The sequence below is a fragment of the Opisthocomus hoazin genome, chromosome 3 (genome assembly GCF_030867145.1).
Source record: "Opisthocomus hoazin isolate bOpiHoa1 chromosome 3, bOpiHoa1.hap1, whole genome shotgun sequence".
Classification (NCBI taxonomy): domain Eukaryota; kingdom Metazoa; phylum Chordata; class Aves; order Opisthocomiformes; family Opisthocomidae; genus Opisthocomus; species Opisthocomus hoazin.
This window is the reverse complement of record NC_134416.1, coordinates 55,912,808-55,934,979: the sequence shown is the minus strand read 5'-3', so window position 1 is coordinate 55,934,979 and position 22,172 is coordinate 55,912,808. Positions and strand designations below refer to the sequence as shown.

The 22,172-nt window shown below is 45.2% G+C and overlaps 1 protein-coding gene across 1 annotated transcript in view; it reads left to right on the top strand.

Moving 5' to 3' along the window:
* Positions 1-347: 347 nt before the first annotated feature.
* Positions 348-22,172, top strand: part of COLEC12 (collectin subfamily member 12) — a 100,449-nt gene continuing 78,624 nt past the window's right edge. The window contains exons 1-2 of the mRNA XM_075416378.1: positions 348-469; positions 12,255-12,305. Of these exons, the coding sequence (XP_075272493.1) occupies positions 463-469; positions 12,255-12,305 (58 nt within the window). The 5' untranslated portion in view covers positions 348-462. The remainder of the gene's footprint in view (positions 470-12,254; positions 12,306-22,172) is intronic.

Below are 22,172 nucleotides of genomic sequence, written 5' to 3'. Positions count from 1 at the left end.
TCGGCGACGTCGCGTCCCACCCAAGCTCCCCGGTGACGGGCGGGAGCCCTGTCTGCCCCGCCGAGGGCTGCTCCCCACCGGCAGGCGCTGCTGCCCGCGGCCCCGCACCCCCGCAGCCCCCGGGGCGCGGCGCCCCGGCCCCCGCCGCCGGCGGGGCTCCGAGCCCGCCCCCGCCGCCGGGCCCCGGCCACTTCCCCGGGGCGGAGGGAGGGAGGCGGGGCCGGGCCGCGGCTCCACGGGGCCGGGCCGGGCCGCGCGGGGCTGGCGGCGAGAGCGCGGTGCCGCCGGCGGCGGAGGAGCGACGGCGAGCGGCGGCGGCAGCGGTAGAGGCCGGGGCTGCGCAGGAGGGCCCGCGGCGGGGGCGCGCCCGGCCCCCGGCATGGCCCGGCAGTAGGCAGGGACCCCGCCGCGCCGCCCCGCGCCCCGTCCCCTCCGTCCTATGCGACCCGCCCCGGCGCCAAGATGAAAGGTAGGGACGGCGGCGGGGCGGCCGCTCCGCCGCCCGCACACGTGCGCTGCGGGCGCCGGGCGTCGGCGGGGCTGGGTGCCGGGCACCGGGCAGGATGGGCGGCGGGAAGGGTGTGCGGGCAGGGCGCGGGCAGGAGCTGTAGGGTGCGGGCACGGCAGGGTGCGGGCAGCGTGCGGGCAGGAGCTGTAGGGTGCGGGCACGGCAGGGTGCAGGCAGGCAGGGCTGCAGCGAGGGCACGTTTCGGGCAGGGTGCGGGCAGGCAGGGCTGCAGGAAGGGCAGGGTGCGGGCAAGGTGCGGGCAGGGCGCTGGCTGGGTGAGCCGGCAGCGAGCAGGTTGCGGACAGGGCAGGCGCGGGGTCTTCACGCCGCCGCCGCTTCGTTTTGGGGTGCGTTGGGCAGTGCCGGTGCGGGGAGTGGGGTGTCCTCGCCTGTGAGACACCCCCCCCGGCGCTGTCACGCTTGCGCTCCCCAGTACGTTTCCTCCAGGCACCCAACTTTTACCTCCCTGCTCCCCGGCGTCCTCAGGCAAAGACTTTTATTTCTCCCTGATTTATTTGTTTATTTTTTTGCCAGAGTTTTGCGATGTTCTTGGTGTTGCTTCTAAACATCTGGCAGTGATTAGGTGCCAGTAGAGGCTTAACTGGCTTGTGAAATGTATTTGGCATATTTCTCCTCAACATCCACCAACTGGAAAATATTTGGTCTTTGCTTTGCATCTGTTAAAACTGAAACTTTGTTTCTTTTCCTTTTTTATCTCTTTTTTCCCCCCACAGTCCCTCCCTGCTTGTTTTAAATGGGTGAAACATGCCGCTTCTACCAGTTGACCCCAAAGTTGTGACTGAGTGGTATTAGATAATACACTTTTAAGATCGAATAAAGAAGCAGGTTGCCAAATTGCTACACTGTAACCTAGTAAAGATGTATTAGGGGGGGTTGCAAGAAAGCCTTCTGTTTATGAAAATTGATAGCCTTACAGCAAAAGGCAGAGGCTTTACACCCCGGGGAACAGTTACAACGAAAACATCAAAGGACGTTGTGGAAAGTTTAGGAAGTAGTTGGGAGTTTGTGAGAGTTGAATCTAGTTTTTCTTCAGAGGCAAAAATAAACTTTAAGGGTGGAAGGGAAAAAAACATACATATAAGAAAATTGCTTTTGGGCACCAGTGTGCTTGTGCTTGGATTGCAGAGTTTGATTCCAGATGCCAGGAGGCCAGTAAACATCATGATAGTTACACTTAGTTTCCAGAGTCTGGGACACCAAATGATGTGATTATTTATTCACTTGCCAAAGTAGCTGCCTGGAGGGAGGAGAAGCTTTTTGGGGGGTTTTATTTTTGCAAGCCCACACACACTATTTAAGTTGCTTCTGGCACCGTGACATGGTGTGTCTTCAGGGCCATGCAACATATTAAAAATAATGTATTTACAATGTTCTTTATTTATAGGGTATTCATGCCAAAAGTTTTGTCATCAGCTTGTCATTATCAGCGTAAGTGTAATGTAACCAAAACGATGGGGATCCAGTAATATAAACCCATGCCTGTTACCACTGCAAGCCTTCCGCGCTATTTTTGTTGGGGCTGAGGCTGCCCCGGTTTTAGGGGCAGGCGAGATGCAAAGGGCTGAGGATGGCAATAACATACAGTGCGACTTGTGTCTCCTGCTGTTCCAGCCTCTGTCGCTCTTCTTTGCAAAGCGGAGGATTGGCGTTTGGAGGGAAGGTGTTACTCCTGCTGGGAGCATGTGTTGGTGCCCCAGACTCCAGCGGAAGGGAGATGCTTCACTCTGGTCGCCAGTCCTTACCATTCGGTTTTCCTATGAGCGATAGTAGCCATCTTTTTTCTTTCCCCTGCAGACTGACAGAGATCAGTCACAAAACATGCAAAGCAGAACACTTAAATGACTGTGCTAATAGCAAGAGAAAAGAGAAATTTCTAACAAATCATTACATCAAGTGCCATTTCCAGTGTTATGGAAGTCAGAGAGCCAAACCAAATTCTGATTCTGTGTTTTCCTTTTCTGGATACGGACTTGGTTTTCATATTTTCCCTTTAAACTTGATGATGGTGGTAACTGTAGGACTTTAGAACTCGGTGTAGTTACACATTTTTCTCAATAACAACAAAATGACCTGTTGATTGCAGCTGTCTCAGTATCTACCCTCTCTGGAGAATGGAGGAATATCTAAATAATTACATCACTAAATATCTGTAAGGAATAAATTATATTTTCCATGGCTGGTATTCATAATGTGTTATGTTTTAAATCAGTAAAACAAATTGAAGTTTATGTTTAATATGCTCGCAGCTTTATTTCCAGCAAACTACATTGAGCTCACAAACTTTGTGATACTTTTTAGTAATAATTCATGTGATTTATAAAGGGACTTGACTGCTTTAGGGTCAGATGTATCTTTATCAAATGATACTTCTACATTGTAGTTATTTATTGGGGTATGAAGCAGTATTTGTTGCCTAGGAAACAAACGAAAACAGCTTCCTCGTAATCAAACACCACCACATGTTCAAAAACATTGGCCCGAATTTAAGACAGGGACAAACATTGTTAAAACTGTGAATTCCTTTCTATATGTCTGTGATATATTTTGTAATTATTATTTTAAACTGTATCTGTAATCACTTCTGTTGTGGTATTTTCATCTGAAATGTGGATATTGTTTGGGTACTGACTTCATACTATTGCCCAGAATTGGGCAATGACAAAGTCGAGGTGGTCGCTGTGGGACTGTTGCTCTAGGATGGCAGCGGAGCTCTTCGTTCCGATACCCAAGGTATCAGCTCAGCTGCTTTTTTCCACCGATCCTCCTCCTCCTCCTTCCTTTCTGCTGTCGCAGGCACCTTGCTGTGTGCTGCTTGTATAGTCATGGTGCTGGAGGGCGAACCGTCTGGTGCCTTGTGCTTGAGAACTGGAATGTGACCAAATACCCTGTCCCATGCAGTTCCTCTCGTTTAATAAAAAAGATGCACGGCATGAAACGATGGGACAGGTTCATCCTCGATTGTGCTCCACTGAAATCAGTGAAGCCAGCACCGCCCCAGGATCGGTCTAGTCCAAACACCCAGTCTTCTTAGCGTCGACCAGTTTGCCTCAAAGGCAGGTCTTTGTGCTTTGTGCACAGAGTTTTCCGTACGCTGGGTACGTTGAGCTTTCACGGGATATGGCCACTCAGTTTACCTCAAGTTTGCCTTATACAGTGCACACTTTAGCAGACAATGAAGGACGTATCTGCCTGTGTTGCTAAAATCATCCCTTCTGGAGGTGATCTGCAGGTATTGCCTCCATTGGCAAAAGCTGAATGTGCATGCAAGTTCAGTTGCTCTTTCTTGGCAGCCTTGAAAAGTCTGAAAATAAATAGTCTGTTTATATGATCTTTACCTTCTTGACAGGTTTTGTCTTTCTCTCTAACCATTTGATGCCATGGCTATTTTTCAAGAATAAAAGGATAAATATTCTGATTTTAATACTTGAGAAAAGTGTATCTCTCTCTAATCCTCATGTACACAAAATCAAATGAACAGTCATCTGCAAATAGGTCTTTCCTGGATAGAAACTTAAAACTGCAAATTTAAAAAAAATCCAGTCCAGAGCATTTTGCAGAAGACAGAAAGCATCTGAAAACCAATGATTAGAAGTGGAGTGATCCTGTAACCTTTACTTAGTCCAGCTATAGCAGAGCTTATATGAATATAGTGACATAACATGAAACATATGCAGGAGCTCTGAGTGGTGTGTGTTGGACATGTCACAGGACCCTACCGTAGAAGTTCAAAGGCATGAGCAGTTATAATAAATGTGTGATACAACGCAGAACAAATCCTGAGCAATGCTACTACACAGTCAGTCTGCGTCCTGAATTGGTTGGTAGCACAGATGATTTTAAACATATGGATGAGAAAGATGATCATGCAAGCATTTGTCAAAGGATATTCTTATTAACAATGTAAAGGAAAGCAGAGTGTTAGAAGCTGTGAAAATACAAGATAAATCTTTTATTGCACAGATAGAAATATTACTGTACTGTACAATTGCTATTTATGACAGGAGTATTTTCAGTAAGAAGTTGTGATTGTTCATCTTTTCTTTCAATATTATACTTTTCCCAGCCCTGCTGGACTAAGAATAGCACTGGCGAGCCTATCCCTGTGAAGAGGGGAGTTGTTTAAAATCTCTTGTGGCTCTTTCTTCTGCTACTTTTGAATAACATAAATTTATTCTAGACTGATTTCACTACAGCTGAGAGCTGAATGTAGCCCTTTTTTGTCACTACCACTGAACAGTGTGGTTAGATCCGCACTCAAAGACCCTTGTGCCCAGAGGTTCAAACACCTTTGCCTGCTAAGATAAGGAGGGAAAGGTAATCTTGCAGAGAGATAGAGCTGATCAGGCCTTGCGGAGGAAAACCAGAGTAAAATGAAGAAAGAGCTGCTAGAAATGTCAAGGATGAAAGCAGTTCAGTACTGCGAAGGATGCGTGCCCAGTTATCTTCAGCTTCACAAAACGTTCCTTATCCTGAGGTTCAGTGTGTCAGAACAGAGATTCCCTCCTTCCAGCCCACCCCCTTGGAAAGCAAAATAAAGACGCTTTTTACCAGACACAGAAAGTGAACCTGATACTCCTAATAATGTGAGCATGGTCTGTACAAGCAAGGGATCAACCTAAGATGAATTGGCTTTGGAGTTTTAAACTGCTTCCACCTAAAACTGCAATCCCTTTTGGTGCATAAATTTGAGGTGAAGAGTGGGGCGTCGCTGGGGAAGAAAGTGGATGAGTTATGGGAGGTAACAGAGACGTGTGTTGTTCAGGAATGCGTATGCCGTTTTAATACTGTTGTTAATTGCCTCCTCTAACATACAGACAGGGAGGCACGATTTTTCAGTGCACTAATGAGAACAGATCTGTTTGCTCTTAAATCATTACACTGAAATACGATATGATTTAAACTTTTAACTTCTAAGGTCAACCCTTCGCACCATGCAGCTGGTCCTGCCCCCAGTACTGTAGCAATGCTCTGTGGCACTTACAGGCTAACATATTTTGTTCAAGAAACACCCCTATTTGCTGTCTTCATTTTGTGCCTAAAAAGCAAAACTAGAGCCGTCACTTATACCTCTGTATTTCTTAATCTCCTGTCTTTTTCTGCATGCTTAATGTGAGTTCTCACATTTTTCAGGCATAACAGTGCATGGGGTAGATTGAGACCAGAATACTAAATGCACATATTTTTCATGATTCTTTGTTTTGTTTTTTTTTATGCATATGTTAGGTGATAAGAGATACAAGCCCAGTCTTAGATTATAAATGTCAAGACAGGATCTGTGGTCTTGCACCTTGCCTCTTGGTTTCTTGTGGTACTAAAAGCAGATGAATTCCCAAATCAGCAGCCTGAAGCACGGAAGTGGGGAAAAGCCTCAGTCTCATTGCCAGATTCCAGGCTCAAAAGGCATCCCAAAGGATGCTTTGGGATGAGTGGAGGTGGGCTCACTTCCGGGACTGCCTCAGCTGAACCTCTGCCACGGTTCCTCTAAAGACCAGGTACTCTGCAAATGCAGAATCCGTGTAATCCCCATCCAAACGAGCCTACTGTGTGACAAATTGGACAAAGGACCAGGTGGAAAAGATGGGCATGATACACACAGAGCCAACGAGAGTGACGCTGTGAGCGTGATGTGTCAGCCTGGGGCCTCCTCAACAGGGAAGGGTTTTAAGAGTGGGATAGATTTTTGGGAGGGAAGACTTACCAAAGTAGAAGCAAAGAAAGGAAGACTTGAATATGAAGAGGGGCTATAAGGAGAAACCAGCAGAGAAAGGCAGAAGAAGAGGACAAGTGAAATGAAGCATCTGTGAAGAGAGAGGGGAATGAGCAGCTCATTAGCAGAAGCAGGAGACTGTCCAGAATAAAAGCTATGCAAACCAGTGGAAGCCAATTAGACTGATGAAGTCATGAACATCTGAAGGCTGCAGCTGCTTGCTGTGCTTCTGCTGGCTCAGTTTCACCTCTAGGTCAGCACTTCGAATGTAGACCCCGCTAACAGTGACCAGAAATGCATATAAATCTGGTGGCTGCTCAAAAAGCTTTTGAGATGTGATATGAGAAAGATATTGATGTTCACTGTTCTCGTCTGTCTGAACAGTTGTTAGTATTACAGAAACCTCACAAGTGGACAAGTTTTGCCTTTCCCTGAGAGGGCCAAGTTGGAGAGAGTGGGCAGAAGTAGCTTTTCCACACTGCAGATGGTCCCTCCGGCCGGATCCTGGACACACTTGTTACATGGTTCTGAGCAGAGTTCTGCATCCATGCTGGTTTGTGGGTTAAAGAAAGGAATGTCATCATTTCCAACTAATGGGCACAGCATCTTTACAAATGGTACAAAATAAATCTGTTCTTGATAAATACTAAAATGAATTTTATAGGATTGCACTGGGATATAACTATATAGTTCCCATTAAGTCAGTGGGAAAGGCAGGGCCCTAACTGTTAAAGCTCTGTGAGAGAGAGATTTATTCTAAAGGAAACTCTTACACTGGATGTCTTTGTTACTACAAAGTAGCCTTATCGTCCTGAGTTCGCAGCAAGGTGCTTAGGGGCAAGTTCTCGTGTACTGTAATTCCAGTTTTCAGGGGGGTTATAAAGTAGCTTCTAAAATCTGAGTTGAAACTCGTCGTGACAATTTTCAGCCCAGATGCCTTCTCTCCTGGAGTAGATTCCCCTGGATTTTGAAATGCAGTATAGAATATTGGTGTCTTTTCTTAATTGAAGGCTTTAAACAAAGGCTTTAAACCCATGTTTACTGCACACAATAGTCCTAGAAGTGATTGGATACCACTTCTTTGCAGTCAAGTGCTGCAACCCAGCATCTCTACAGTTCTGAGGTCTAGTTTGCTTCATTAGTTAATTATGTTTAAAAGGCTGAGCGGGGTGTACTGTTAAAGATGAGAGCTGGACATGTACGTTAGCAGCTTTCTGTGACACCTTCCTTATGCCAGCAATGAGACCCACAAAAGGAAGGGGAGAAAATGGAAGCAATTTCCCTAAAATCACCTTGCACCAAAGGCTCCTCAGATCTGGTGCTGTTCCAGCGCAGGGACCGAGCGGTGCAGTGATTATAGGCCCTATATAGTCCCGGAGCAGATCTGGCATCCTTTTTGGCTCTGGGCCAACTCTTTCTTACTTGACCTCAGAGTGACTCATAAGTGGTCCATGATTAATTTATTTAAGATTTAAGAACAAGAACTAGAAATTACACAGTTCTACTCCACAGATTTTTGCTTTGCCTCTAGCAAATTAATCAAATGAGTCTAATTTGTTTTAGATTAAATGAATTCCCTCTGTTTGCTGTGTTAATCCCCAGCTGAACTGCCTTTTTAGAATTTCCACTCCCTTGAAGCATTGTACTGTAACTTATATAACTCTACAACTGTATTTATTAGAGGTGTTGCAGTTATAATTTATAACTGGAGGGCAAGCAGAATTTGGCATTGGTACTCCGTGGGGTGTGGATGTTGCCAAAATATCTGAGAGCCTTTTTTTTTGGACCAGAGCTCTTGCTTTGTACTGACTCCCTAAAATATTTGATATACTGCTACTCAGCTACAGTGAGCCACTCATTTTTAGCAGTTTGCTGTAAGCTCCTCATGACAAACTGTTGTAGCCTTCAAGGAGACTCTTGTAAACTTGATGAAACAGGAGATCTTCGGTGGTCCTTCCCCTGCGCCGTTAAATACAGTTGGTTGCTCACATGTGTTTCTGTTCTGCCCAAAGTTCACCTTTTTTATGGACCTTCCTTCTGCCAGAGCTTAGTAGAAGTCAGTGGACTAAGAAATCACATTTTAACCAGCTTTTCATGTCTCTTCGTCTTTCTTATTCTGGATTCCCTAGCTTTCGGCTCACAGCTGACAGTTTGGTAGACCAGTTTGTAGCTACATTATGGCTGGTCTTTCGAGCCCTAAAGAGTTAATTCTTCCAGCTGGGACATAACAATGGATTCTGCTTTATTATCTGTACAAAGGAGGAGTCTGCCCTTCATAATTTTCACCCAGGAAAATAAGCCTTGCCTATATATAACAGTATATGTATGTAACAGAAATATTGCATCCATTCCAGTCCTCTTTGTAACCGAGAAGGGTTGGATTTAAACTAAAGTGTTTCAAACTTACGGCTTTCGTGATGTCAAACAAACCCCTCTTACCCCAGTTGCAGCCCCACTCAAGTGTGTGGGCACCACTGATATGAAAATGCAAAATTTCCTGCTGTAATATCAGCCATCAGTACTCAAAACTCATTAATTTCTTGCACTCCAGTTTCTGATACTGCCTTTAAAAGCATGAGGCATAAAAACATGCTGGAGGCTTTCCTACTATTTGCTTTCCTACTTGGTGTGTATTTTCTTAACCTCTGTAATTCATCGCAGATCGCATTTTCATCATTTTCTCTAGAAAAGCTGTTCACTTTTCAATGAAAACTTTGGTTCTCTTGTATTTCCCTGATGCAAAGATACCACAAAGCTGTAAGATTTTGACAAAACTTGTGACAAAACTTTAATATTTTCGGCACTGGAACAGGGAGCCGACGGCCAAGTTTCTGCCCCCTCCAGTGAGCGCAACGCTGCCCAAATGGTGTGGGGGATGCAGGCTGGGGCACATGGCTTTGTCATGGGACTTAATTTGTAGGCTTATTTGTCAACTTCATTTTTAATATTTCAAACACAGATTTCTTTTGAAGTAGGACTTTCAACCCATCCTAGCCTCTTTTTCCAAAGGATGCAGTGCTGTTCATTTCTGAACATTTAGTCTAGCTTTGTTTTATTCATTTATTCATCCCATCTTTATTTTCCTTAAACTTGTGACATTTCAGTTAATATTGTAAAATATTATATTTGCATGATTTGAGAAAAGTGCCTAGCAACAGTTGTGACTGAAAGACCACTGAGCTTAGTCTGTTAAATAATATTAATAGACTTCCCCTAAAACACATTGCTGCCTGTTGCTAGATCGACTCACAGGTATTAAAAAAAGTTTCATCTGGTGCTTTAGATTTTAGTGAGTAGGGACCCAGGTCACCGGTTGACAAAACTGTCCTTGCCCATCTCCAGGTCTTTGATTCAAATGCTACAAGCGCTCTTCAACATTAGGAAATTAATGAATAATTATAAAGTATTCAAAGCTTAAAAAAAAGATCATCCCTAGCAAGCACAGCATGCAGTGTTGCAAATATTAAGAAGTACATATATATATTTTACAAGTATAGAAGTGTGTATATAAATATATATAATATATATGATAGATGCATATAAGACATATATATGTTACAAATATTAAAAAGTTCAGAGAAACAAAAATATGATTATAAATTCATGGCCAGAGCGCAATGCCATTGGGCTAAGCGTGAGAAACCAAACGACTAGGGAAGAGGCTGGCAGCCTGGGAGGAAGGTCTTGGAGATGTGGTGTACGATGAAGCTGCAGGATTTAAACACGGCCCTGCTGCACACATCAGATATGGATCGGATAAGCCAGGTTACGCTCCTGAGAAACAAAGGAGGTGATTGTGTTACAGCCCTGATAGCAGGAGAGGGCAGGAAGCTGAGGGCTCTGGAGCTGATATCTTTTTTGTGCAGTGTTTTATCTTTTTTGCAAGAGGGGACGATTTATCCTGAGTAGCTCGCTGCTGGGAGGAGAAGCTTGGCTGTTGACTGTTTATGGTTTATTAGTATTTGTCAGGTTTTGTCGGGTGACCTTGTCTTCAGATAACATTTGATACAATTGTGAGGGTTTGTTGGGTTGGTTTTTTTAAAGGATTCTTTCTGCCTTTGAAACCAGGATGTGTTTGTTTAGCCAAGGGACTGTCTACTAGTTCTTCCATTTCTTAGATGGACATCTGAATTTTGAGTCTAGCTTAAGATATGGACAGAAGCGCCTCTGGCTTTGAGCAAAATTTGCGTTATCTGGAGAAGAAAATGAGGTTTGAGCTATTTTATGAAAAGTACTGAGTAAAGGGTGACATTCTGCAAAATCTTTCATGGACTCCTTTGCTGCTTCAGGCAACGTCTCCCTCAGACTTCTGTGCGTGGCACCTCACAGGTCGGAAGGAGGTGCAGGTCACATTTGTTGCTGGACATACACCCAAATGATTTAGGCTTTGTTGAGTCCTTTGATGAGGACCGTATCTTTACTTCACCTTTGAATTCAGCCCCCCAAGGCTCTGTGGCGGCCCGAGTTAGCCATGGCAGAAATTAGCGCAGTCTCATGATGCAGAGCAGCCTGTTCATGTGCCGTAAGTCTGTGGACAACAAAGGTCTGACTGAGCACGGACCTCTCGCTCCATCATGTGTGTTTTTCTGCTTTGAGCTTGCTTTTCCACCACCGCTCGTTAAATGTACCCTTCTGGTGAATCCCTTGACTGGCTTTTGAGCTCCTGTTTCCTTCTACCCACATGTCAGGGAAAGGTCTGGAGGGAGAGGTTGCAAGCGAGTGATCTTCCTCGCATCCTGTGCTGGAAGGGTGGCACAAGGTGGTGAGCAGCTGCTGAAGCTCCACAGGGTGCTGAGTCTCCTCCCTGCCGCTGCGATGCAAGTGAAAGCCCAAGAGTACCCAGGTTTTGGAGAGCGGGGATTGACATCGGTCCCCAGCGGGATTCTGCTCAGAAACATGGCAAACGCGATGTGGTTCCCCAGCGCAGCAGTGGGCTGCGAACTGGCGGCCGCCGCTTGTGAAGCTGTGCCCTAGGTCCTCTCTGAAGAGAGCCCTGCAGAGGCTTCCCCCTGTGTGCAGTGGCACTTGTGGGAGGGCGAATGGGTCTCCTCTGCTCCCCCCAGGAAATAGGGAGCGGGAGATGGGCAGCCTGGGCTGTGCTGTCTGCCCTGTCAGTCGGACGCCTGGTGCAGAGGCTGGTGCTGGTGATAAGGCAGGGCTCTCGCCTTCCCTGACTCAGCAGAAAGAGGGGTTGTGTTGGTAGAAGGAGGCTGAACACGTGAACACAAACACATCCTTTTTTTTTTTAAAGAAGTCGTGGGTGTATTTCTTCTGCTGATGCCAGCCTTTTCCTTTGCTGCTGGAAGGAAGTGCTTCTGACAAAATAAAATTGTGATTATTAGCATTTTCCTGCTTGCTAGCTGGTGAAGATGGGAACAAAAGGGCTTACGTGTTTTTTATTTTTCTAATCTGTTTGAGTTTGTCAGTTCTGTTTCCCATTTTTTATTGGATCTTGCCTCTTGAGGCCAAGCTAGTACCAGTGGGAGGTAGTGGGAGGTAGTGGGTGGACAGACAGCCATCCCCACTGACTCCTCTCTCATTACTCGGCATAGCTACGTGTAGCACTTAGTGCAAACAGCCCAGCTGGAGCATGCATAGCCTGAGCCCGACTGCCTGGACAGTGCAGGCAGCGAGCTGGAGGGAGTGCCGTGGTCCGAGCAAGCCTGCCCAAGTGGCACGCTGGTGACAATTGTGGCCGTCATCATGATGAGGGACATGTCTGCACTGGTCTATACTTAGGTGGCCAAGCAGGCCTCAGGATGGCTGAGAGGTGATAAACCATTTGTAGTCTGGGTGTCCGCTGGGGATACTGGTTGGAGGAAAGGCTCTGATTTGCCTTTTCTACCCAGGGACAGAAGTGGGATATGAGCAATGGAGGGGAAGATCAGTAAATGCTTTACAAATTGATTAAACTTTCAAGTACGATAATTTATGAACATGCAGTATCAAAACTTCTTCCTGTCTTTTTCTAGTGGTGGTAGTAATTATCTCTTGCTGTGTCTTTCTTTCTTTCTCCAGACGATTTTGCAGAGGAGGAGGAGGTGCAGTCCTTCGGCTACAAGAGGTTTGGTAAGTGGCAGCAGGTCTTTTGGCTCTCACTATTGCGTAGCGCTTAGGGTAAGTCAGACACTTGCTGTGAAAACCTCCCTTGCTGGCAGCATCAAAACATAAAGGTACGGTCCCGTTATCCACTTCAGTCCAATAACTGCTCAGAGGAAGGTGTGATTTTTAGACTTGGTTTATATTCTTGGCACACATAGCACTTCAGAAATAGCCCTGATCAGAAGCAAGAAGTAGTTGGCTTCATTGTTTGATCGTTAGCATTATGCAGATGAAGTCCACATCTGAACAGAAATGAATGTGTAAAAAAGGGCCCACACCTCTTACATGTCCTCTGCCCAGCTGGGCTTTCCTTCGGCCTGCAGACCGAAGTGCTGCGGGGTTTGTAGGTCTTCCTCGGAGCAGTGGCGTGGGACCTCCTGTCGACTCACAGAAGCTGTACTACCAGCTGAGCCAGGACAGATGCTGTGTACTCTCCTCAAAAAAGGAGTAAAAGTATGTGGTATGAATGCATTCTGATGTCAAAAATTATTAAAACAAGGTCGGTCACTTTCTTTCCTTTTTCCACTTTCTTTCCTTTTTTTGATGTTTATTCACTGAAAATGGCTTTCTCATGTGAAGCGGGCAGTGCCATGCATCTCTGCGCAGGGGTCAGCATCCTTCGAGTCTCTTTTCAAGGCTCTTGTGCTCTGTTTCCCTCAGGGAAACGTTTCAGTCTCTGCAGCCAACAGCTTCACCTGAGGCAGGCTGACTCCTGTCCCTGCAGCCATGGAGAGGTTACACGGTGGCCTCTGAGCTCCCACAGCACCAGCTCTGTCTTGGAGCAGCAAAGGGGCTCATCATCCAAGCTGCTACCTGCCTTTTCAATTGTAAGCCATCAGGATAAAAGTTCACCTTATTTTTGCTCTCCTGAGAAAGTGGCTGCAACAAGAGTCACCTTCAACAACCCCACTTGGCAAAGGGATAGGAAAGGCAGGCTGAAAATGAAAAATAAAACAATAAGTCAACAATTCCCTCCATCACAAAAGGAGCAGGGGGAGGCAGCATACGGAGATGCGGCATTCGGGAGGTGGGGATCACATTCACATGACCTCTTCTGCCCCCTGAACTACTCCACCGCTCCCTGCTGTTGAGCTTTATTTTGGATAGGTCAGCCAACCACAGAGCCAGCATCTGTGGCTTGGAAAGTCCTGCCATAAGGCTACACAGAGATTTTTTTTTCCTGCTCTTTTTTTTTTTTTTTTTTTCTGGATTAGGCCCTGAAATAGCAAAAAAGAAAAAAATCTTGAGAAATGGGAATCAATGTTAACTGTTCATTTCTGTCGCCTTCAGCTGAGTAAAAAATATTAGGATTCATTAACACCTGTAAAAATAGCTTCCCTCCATGTTGCCCACTACATAGCCATCCCTGGTCAGCATGCTCTTGCAGTGAACTGTGAAAGGTTTTAGCAAGGAGCAGCTGCTCCGCTATCCTTACTATCCCAGTAGTAAGTGCACTGTTGTGACGTGGTGGGATTTTTGTGTGTTAACTTGCTTTCATTTCTTTCTTTCTCATAGCTAATGGGGTGCTATCAATGTGAGTTATTTTTCCCCTTAGAAATGCAAGGTTTATCTGAGCATTTCCAGAAATGCTTGTGCTGTTGTGCTTGGTGGGGCAGCGGGAAGGGAGGAGAGAGCCAGCAGTTTGGTAGCAACAGGAGGAGGAGGTTTCACCACCAAAGGAGGAGGCAGGGTAGTTCCACCCTTAGCAAACAACCATAATCCCCTTCTCCCACATGAAAATAGCATTGCTGTGGCCAGGGAGGTGTCCCAGATATCTGCAGTACAGAAAACGAGCCTCAGCTAAAGGGGAAATGGGATCATGAAGCCATAGCATTGGCACTGGTGAGAGTTGTGTAATTCGGTAGTGTCCTGATCCAAGAAGTCCAGACTTCCTCCCATACCTTCTTCCTCATCTTTCCCAGCATCATGGGGCAGCACAGGGAGGAGCTAGGCTGATCTAGTTTCCATACATCCCCGCACCAGCATGCATGCGGTTTGCCTACAAGGGCTCATACTTTTGTGGCCTCCGAAGGAGTTATTTCCCCTCCCTCAGAAAACCCAACTGGGTGCGTTCCCATTTGTGCAGTCCCCACTGCATTTCCAGGCAGCCTCTGGGCAACTTTGGGAGGGATTGGGAGCCACGTGCCTTCAGCAGCGCTGGCTGCTTCACCTGGCACCAGGCTTCTCCATTCGGGAAGGTGACATGTACATCTTTTAAAAACTCCAAATCCACTGGCCAGCTGGGTCGGCATTTCCGGCTGAGGTTGTTCTTGGGGCTGAAATGTAGCCAAGTAGTTCAAGCTCCTGCCTGACCAATAGGAAATGTTATGCCTCCTGTCCCAACTGGTGTTCCCTCTTGGCCCTGTGTCCTTGTTGGTAAGAGAAGGCAATACAGGGGAAGCCCAAAGCAAGAATGAAGTTTTGTTACACAAACTCTGGATAAAAGGTCATTTTGAAAGGAGTCCTGTCCTGTCTGCTGGCGGGTGCTGTAGAAATCCCTGCATCATGAGTGTACAGCCTGCTGGAATGGGCAGTAATAACAGCAGCAGTGGGGCTTTTGTTTCAGGAGCCGTGGTGTAAGAGCAATTGTGTTCATATATTGTGACTGGAATAGTCCCTTTATGCCCCGTTAACATGAGACGTGGTAGGAGGACCACGACTCAAGTGCCTTTGACTCCATCTTTTGGAAAGGAAGCCCTTGTTTGGAGCAAAACATGCTCCAAGGGGGAGATGGCTAAAGCACGACAGGTTTGTAAAAAACACGGCTTGCGGTGAGTCACTGCTGGCAACTGGGAACATGTGTTGGTCAGCACTTGGCAGGCAAAGCCTTGACCAAACTGCTTTCCTAGAGTTCAGCTGGAGATTTTATTATTAGCTGCCTTGTTGCTGGAGCCGGTAGTTTGGTTCAAGGAAGGAAGAGATCTGCAGAGGGAGGGAGGGAGGGAGGGAGGCATTCTCCAACAATTCTCATTTTGGGGAAGAAGCTTTTGAAAAGAGGGCTGAATACATGCTGTCCTGCACGGCTTCCCCTTTTTCTGAATCTTTCTGTCCCTCCTCCTCAGACAACCTAATTTCAGAGAATTTATCACGCTACTTTATTTTTTAGTCAGCAAAACATTAACAGGTCATATTAAGCCGAACATACTAAGCATAACACTCCAACATATTAAATAACAATGAATACAGCTGCAGACAACTCCAAGATACTAGGAAAATACACACCAGCATTTTTTATCTTTTGAGCTTGGGAAAAATTTGCTGCAGGAGGTTAAGGAGGTTGAGGAAAGCGCTCTTTCCAGCTGACTGATGCTGTTTACTTCTTCGCAATGAATGTTACAGATGTGCAGGGATGCTGCCAGAAGTGCAGTGCTCAGCTGCAATGCCTCCAGACTGCTGCAGTGTGAAAGCATGTGAGAATGCGTGTTTCTTGTCACCGTTACTTCATCATCAGTCACTGCTCAGGTTGCTTTGAAGTTATTTGCTCCAGATAATGAGCTATGACTCTCCACTGGTTTTCCTCTGCCAGATCAGCACTGATATTAATTCTTTCATCAATCAGTGTCCTTGGTTTGCACCACCCCATTCACACCCCAATTTGGGAAAGTATGAATGAGGCAAGGGCAGAACTTACTTCTCAATATTACACACTTCTGGGATGCTAAATCTGAGGCTTGAGAGCTTAGACTAGTTTCTAGATGGTATATAGCAGGATGACATCTCTTTACGATAGAGTTTTGACTCTTTCTCCTAAGATTTTGGCTCCGAGCATAGCCACAGGCAAGGGAATTGAAGGGAACTAATGGACTCCGAGGTGGCAGATCTGATCTTCCTAACTTGTGGCATTCCCATAGAGATCATTGTGAATTTTGTTTCTTTATGTTAATGTTTTAGAACTTAAAACCTGCACTTTACTGAATAGAGTATTTAATGTAGAAATTTCAATGTGAAGTTATTCATTGCATAGTTTGAAGCTACAGTACAACATGGAACAGCTGAAAGCAAAGAGGATGGTCTTTGAACTGTCAAAGCGGATGGTCTTTGAACTGTTGCAAAGCACCTTTGCAATGTTTTAGAAAACAGGCTTCAAATAAGTGAGCTGAAAGCCCTGCTGATGAAGAGAAACCTCCCAAGGAATCAAAAGATAGTGCTAATACGCTGTAGATAAGTAGACGATTAAACAGCTTGTATAAGACAATTACCCTTTGTCCTGGGCAAACATAGCCAAAATTGGAGGCTGTAAGACTGTCCTCCATGGTAAGACCCACCTCGGTCACCCCCATGCTCTAGATTGTGAGTCAGGATCCTCCCCACCTTCACCTTCCTGCTCCCCAGCCACAGGGCTGAGCCATCAGTGGGGAACAGTCCCTCATGTCCCCAGGTATCTCCATTGCACACCAAGGCACTGGTGCTTTGGTCTTCCCCACACCCTGTAGGTCAACAGCTGGTAGGAAAGGAGGGAGAAAAATTACTTGGGGGCCCCCCTCAAGTAAGGTAGATACTTTTCTAGGTATCTTTCATAGGGTATGCAAGATGTGACTGGGTCAGGATGTCCCTTCTGTGCAATTATGACAATCTACCTCCTAAGCATCAGTCCAGGTGTAAGAAGTAAATTTAGGGATTTCTGGACCAGAAATGGGTGAATCGTCCTGCCACACAGTAATGAAATCTGCTATACTAAAAAGAGGTGAGGGGGAAAAAAACCTGGTTTAAAAAATAAGATTTTTTTCCCCCGATGAGTGGATTGGGAGCAGCTGAACTAGATCCATTTAATAACTGTTTTCTCAAAATATATTCTTTATAGTATTTTATACAGTGAAAAGCTATATATTATTTCTCCACCTTTGACCGGATACAACTGGTTAGTTTTAGGAGTGTAACAATTGGTAAAAGCCCTATGAACGGTTTACAGTGAAAAATGAAAACTTTGAGATATAAAATGTTTTCAGAAAAGGGTTTAAAAAAATACAGGGTTTTTTTTGCTGCCTGTAAATTACAGTTCAAACACAATCATGGCAAGTAAAACTCATGACTTGGAATTATGTGATAGTTCAGGAATAGCATTTGTTCATTAACACTGCACAGACAAAATAATTTTAGTCCTTATCTATGAATAAATCCAGGCCATTGTTCTCATCTATAATAACATGCACAAAAACAATGTCGGGCATCAGTCTGGTAGTGTGCTGTATCTACAAAACCTTAAGCCCCTAACAAAACAAAAAAAAAAATCCCAAGCTTTAGGAATTTGACAATTTTTCTTTACGGTTTGTAAACAACCAGTGAGGGATTTCAGGTGCCACAAGCCACAATCCCTCCCTGGGCATTCTTTCACATGTGTGCCTGCGGCATGTAATCATATGGCTTAATGAAAAGTCACGGGGTCACTGATCTTCAGAAAGCCAGAGGAAAGTCAGGCACGTTTCTTCCAGTTCACTGATCTGGCCGTATTTGTCAGATAAGGATTTTGCTTGCGTGTGTCCTGGGGTAATTAAATCCCCACTGAATGGTGGTGCTTGTGTGGCTGTTTATTTTAGGCCGAGAAATTTCATTTGGAGCGACCCTTTTCATTGCCATGGCTGGTGAGGTGGAAGGGAGCCGAGCCTGCCCTCTCCTGGGGTGAGCCCTGAGCACCGGCGAGAGCCCAGCACCCTCGGGGGTCTTGGGTTTGTGTTGGGGTTCAGTCCCACGCATCAGGGGCTGCGTGCAAAGGGACAGCCTGTGTAAGGGTCTCCTTGTCTTTGTTTTCTGTCCCAGTACATACTCAGAGTACTGGGGCAGTTGGCAGGGAACTGAAGTCTCGATAAATAAACAAACACTGATGTGTGTGCGGTATTGCCGTTGCAGAGAAACGTCAAGGTGCTCACGAGCTGTCAGGGTGCCTGCGTGCCGCCGACGTGTCTCTCCTCTGCAGGTAGCTGCTGTCTCTTGCGGTGTAAAAGGCATATAATAAATGGATTATTGCTGATATATCCAAACCATGAATTTAAAAACGCCAGTCTTCATAGAGATGGAAAACAGTTGTTGCACCCTGGTAAAACCATCAGTGTCATGCAGTAATTGCAAGATCCAAAAAGTTGTCAGAAATTTGTGTCCTGTGCTAACTTACTCAGAGCTGTAAGAGCTGTTCAGGTCCATGGGTTTGGAGCTGCCCCTCTCCAACCTGTCCTGCTGTGCCTGGCTCAAGGCACTTCTCCTCCTAATCCAAACCCGTAAAGAGGCCTCTTAGCAGTGCCGTGGGGACTAAAGTCATTCCAGCTGTGTGCTCTTATGTAGGCAATCTATTTTCTCTTAGTTACGGGTTTTTCCTATCTAGTACAATTAAAATTCTTGGCATGTTTCTTCGTATATTGCATTTGCATGCTTGGAGCAAGACCTGTTTGATCAATCTCTGTCTTTTACAGAAGTGCTTTGAAAGGTGGTGTGGTCACTGTTATGTGTGAATTTTGCTCTCTATTTTTCATTAGAGCTATAAAATAGGTGTGTGGGCTGAACAGCATGTTGTATTTACGAATGAAATGAAAAACATTGGCTACACTGTAAGCAGCACCTGGGGATTTTGTATTTATTTTCCTGTAAACTGGCTGGACAAATAATGATGTTTGGTAATATCAGCTTGCTGCCAAAACACCTAGGCTGCATTATGGGCTGTTCAACTTTATAATAAAATTACCTGTGGAATTAATGTCTTGGAAGGAAACTAAGCATTTTATTTTCAGCACTTGGTACCATTATGCTTCCATGCAAAAGAGTAACACTGGAAAACTGTGGGAGAAGTTAAAATTTCAGACAAGAAGCCATCACAAGAAGGAAGAAAAAATAGTTGGAAGTACCTGTTAGTGGACTCTCCAAGTGCTTCTGTGGGATTGTAGCACGTACCAGCATTACTCCTGAGCTCCTCTTAAGCTTTCTTCAAAATACAAGTCTGCATCTGTAGCCAGCTGCTACTATACTCTACTGCATGCTGTTAACAGTAAGGTTGCAAGTGCTTATATGTGTCTAACTGATCTTTGGCTTTTCTGTACCTACTTCAGAGTCGTTCCTCATCAGAAAGCTGCTGTGCTGTGCTTACTGCCAGCGACACAGACACACCAGTGTCTCATGAGAAAGGAGGTGCTATTTTCCCTTGAGGATATGTTGTTAGATATATCTAACAACACATGCAAATAAAACACATAGCTGTCGGGTGCTGCTGACATTGGTATCCTAGATTCCTTTTATTTCTTGGGAATTTCCCCAAAGCAGCCTGGAGCTCTGACACCCAGAGGTGACATCGCCGCACTGGATTCTGCTGGGCACTGAGCCCTTTGCAAGGGCTGCTCAGCATCCCATTGAGTCAGGCCCCTCAGCGTGCAGTCTGCATGAAGCGGTGCTGCTGCCGTTACTTTGTCAGCAATTTATGAACAGCAAGTACACTAACAGCAACGAGCTGTGTGTTTTAATTAGCAGCTACCAAGACAAATAGTTGGTATAAGTTAGCTTGGCAGACATGCTGATGGCTACAGATGCTATGCTGAAACATTCCACCCACTTTGAGGGAGCCTAGACATCTACCTCTAAAGACACCCACCCTTAAAATGGCAATAGTAAGGAGAGGGTAATGCTGCGTGAAGGGACTTCTGTGCTAAGCAAGAGCGTTACATTCCTGGTCATTTTGAGTTACTACATAGAGAGCTTCAACTCCAGATCTCTGTATTATGTCCTATGTAAATGCTGGGGAAAGCGTGTAAATGCTGGGGAATGCGTATAAATGCCTGAAGAGACCTGTGAGACAGAATGGTAACATGGATAGTGCAAATAAAGAATCTATATGCATTTTAGGCTGATTTTGCCTGTTGCAGACCCTAACAAGGAACAGCATGTTGTTTTGTTAAGTCAAAACCAATTCAAACTCCACTGTGCTGCAGTACAACAGCTTAGCCAAATGAAAACTGGAATAAAATGTTACCCAGTCTCTATTCACCTTCTGCATATGAGTAAACCTAAGCGAAGCAGCTGGAGAGCTGAGAAATTTCCATTTGTCCTGTTTCAGCCTGGGGTAAGTGAGTGGGCTGAGGTTCTGGAAAGCAGAGTGGGGTCTGGAGGGAGGTGTGAGCAGGAAGGAGCCTTGCTGGGTGCCCGGAGCTGGCACGGAGAAGTGTTGTGCAATGGGTGCGTGGAGAGGTTTGTGTCCTGCGGATACTCTTCAGCTCTGTCAGGAATGCATCTGGAAAATCCACCCAGCTAGAGAGAGATCAATGCCTTAAATAAATAAAATGCTTTTTTTCGTGTTTCAGCTTGTGACTCTTAATGGAGGCAGCTGGAGGTTTTGTAGGAGACAGAGTACAAGACACAAGGATCCACTTCTCTTCAGCCCAGCTAAGGCTCTTTCGGAGATTTTTGTGTTAAAAGCTTTGTGCAGACATTCAGGACTAGTGTAACAGAACTTTGTAGCATCTTTTCTGACAGCTAATGCTACAAAGATGCAGGGCAGATAGAATCGTAGAGTCACAGAATCACAAATCGGTTTAAGATTTCATCTTGAATCTGACCTGTAAGATTCAAGTTTGGAGTGGGAAAAGTTCTTGTCCTTAGTTAACATTGTGAACAGTCTGAAGCCAGAATAATCCAAACACCCACTGTCAAGGTTTCAACATAGCATCTCTGCCCAGTTAAATTCACTTGTCCACAGAAGTTATTGCATTTAACTACTTGTACATGCAGATGTTTATATTTAAACCTATGTGTTTGGTTTCATACAAATACATCCAAACTGGACTTGGGTCAGTGTGTTGGGCTACCTAACAGCATGACTTCAAATATACAAAAAACAGACCCATGGATTAGATTGCATGCAGGTTCCATCTGGAAATTTGTGCTCCAAATGTGTTCCTGGGCGTATTGTTCTCCAGGTCTGGAAAGCCAAAAATGTGAGAAGTGGTTCTTGTCTTCACCCTGTTCCAAGTCCCCAGTCACAAGTCCTCTTGCTACCTCAAACAGGCCAACTAATCATTGCTCCAAAACTGACTTGTTCGCTTAAGAAAACAGATTTCTGCTTGATTAGTGATACTACATGTTTAAACTCTTTTACAAATTTATAAAAATGACCACATGCATATTTCAGTCTTATGCAAAATTTCTGTACTTAACAGTGCTTTGCTGAATCAGCAGAGACAAGGACTGGAGAATATACAGCGTGGCTCAGTTTTAAGGAGAGGCAAACAAACCAACATCTGGTTCTCCTGCCCATTGCAGAGCAGCTGAAAAAACTTTCCAAAATATTGAAAACTTTAAAACTGGTCCCTTTTTAAATAGTTGGTCAGGGTTAGCTAAAATTAGGAGAAAACTTTGAGGTGTCAAAGTAATGAGTTTGGGGTGTGTGAGGGTCTGAATCAGCTGAAATACCTGAGGAGGAGGCAGAGTAGTCTTGTCTGTTGTCTCTCTCTTGGGTCATCAAACAGAACCAAAATAAAGACCATTTTTCAGAGACTTGTAATTCAACTCTTCTTTTGTCCATTCCTGCTGATCACAGATCAGCCACATCCTTTCTGCAAGGTCCAAAACATCTCGTGACACCACATCCAGGGAAGATGCCTCTGCTTTGTATAGCATTCACAGTTCAAGTTTTAGTTAATCGAGGTGCAGAAGACAGCATGCTTTGTGGGGATGCCGGTCTGTGATACTGTAAGGGAACCCCATGTTCTGCTTTTTCTTTTCTAGCAGTAGCAGGAGTAAAGCAGAGGTGGCTCCTGTCCTTCTTCTATTTAGCTGGAATCTCTCGCTTATTCTCCCCATTCCCTCTGCCTGTATAGGTTAGGTCTGGAGTAGTCCAGCAGAAGGTAAAAAGCATGTCTCAGA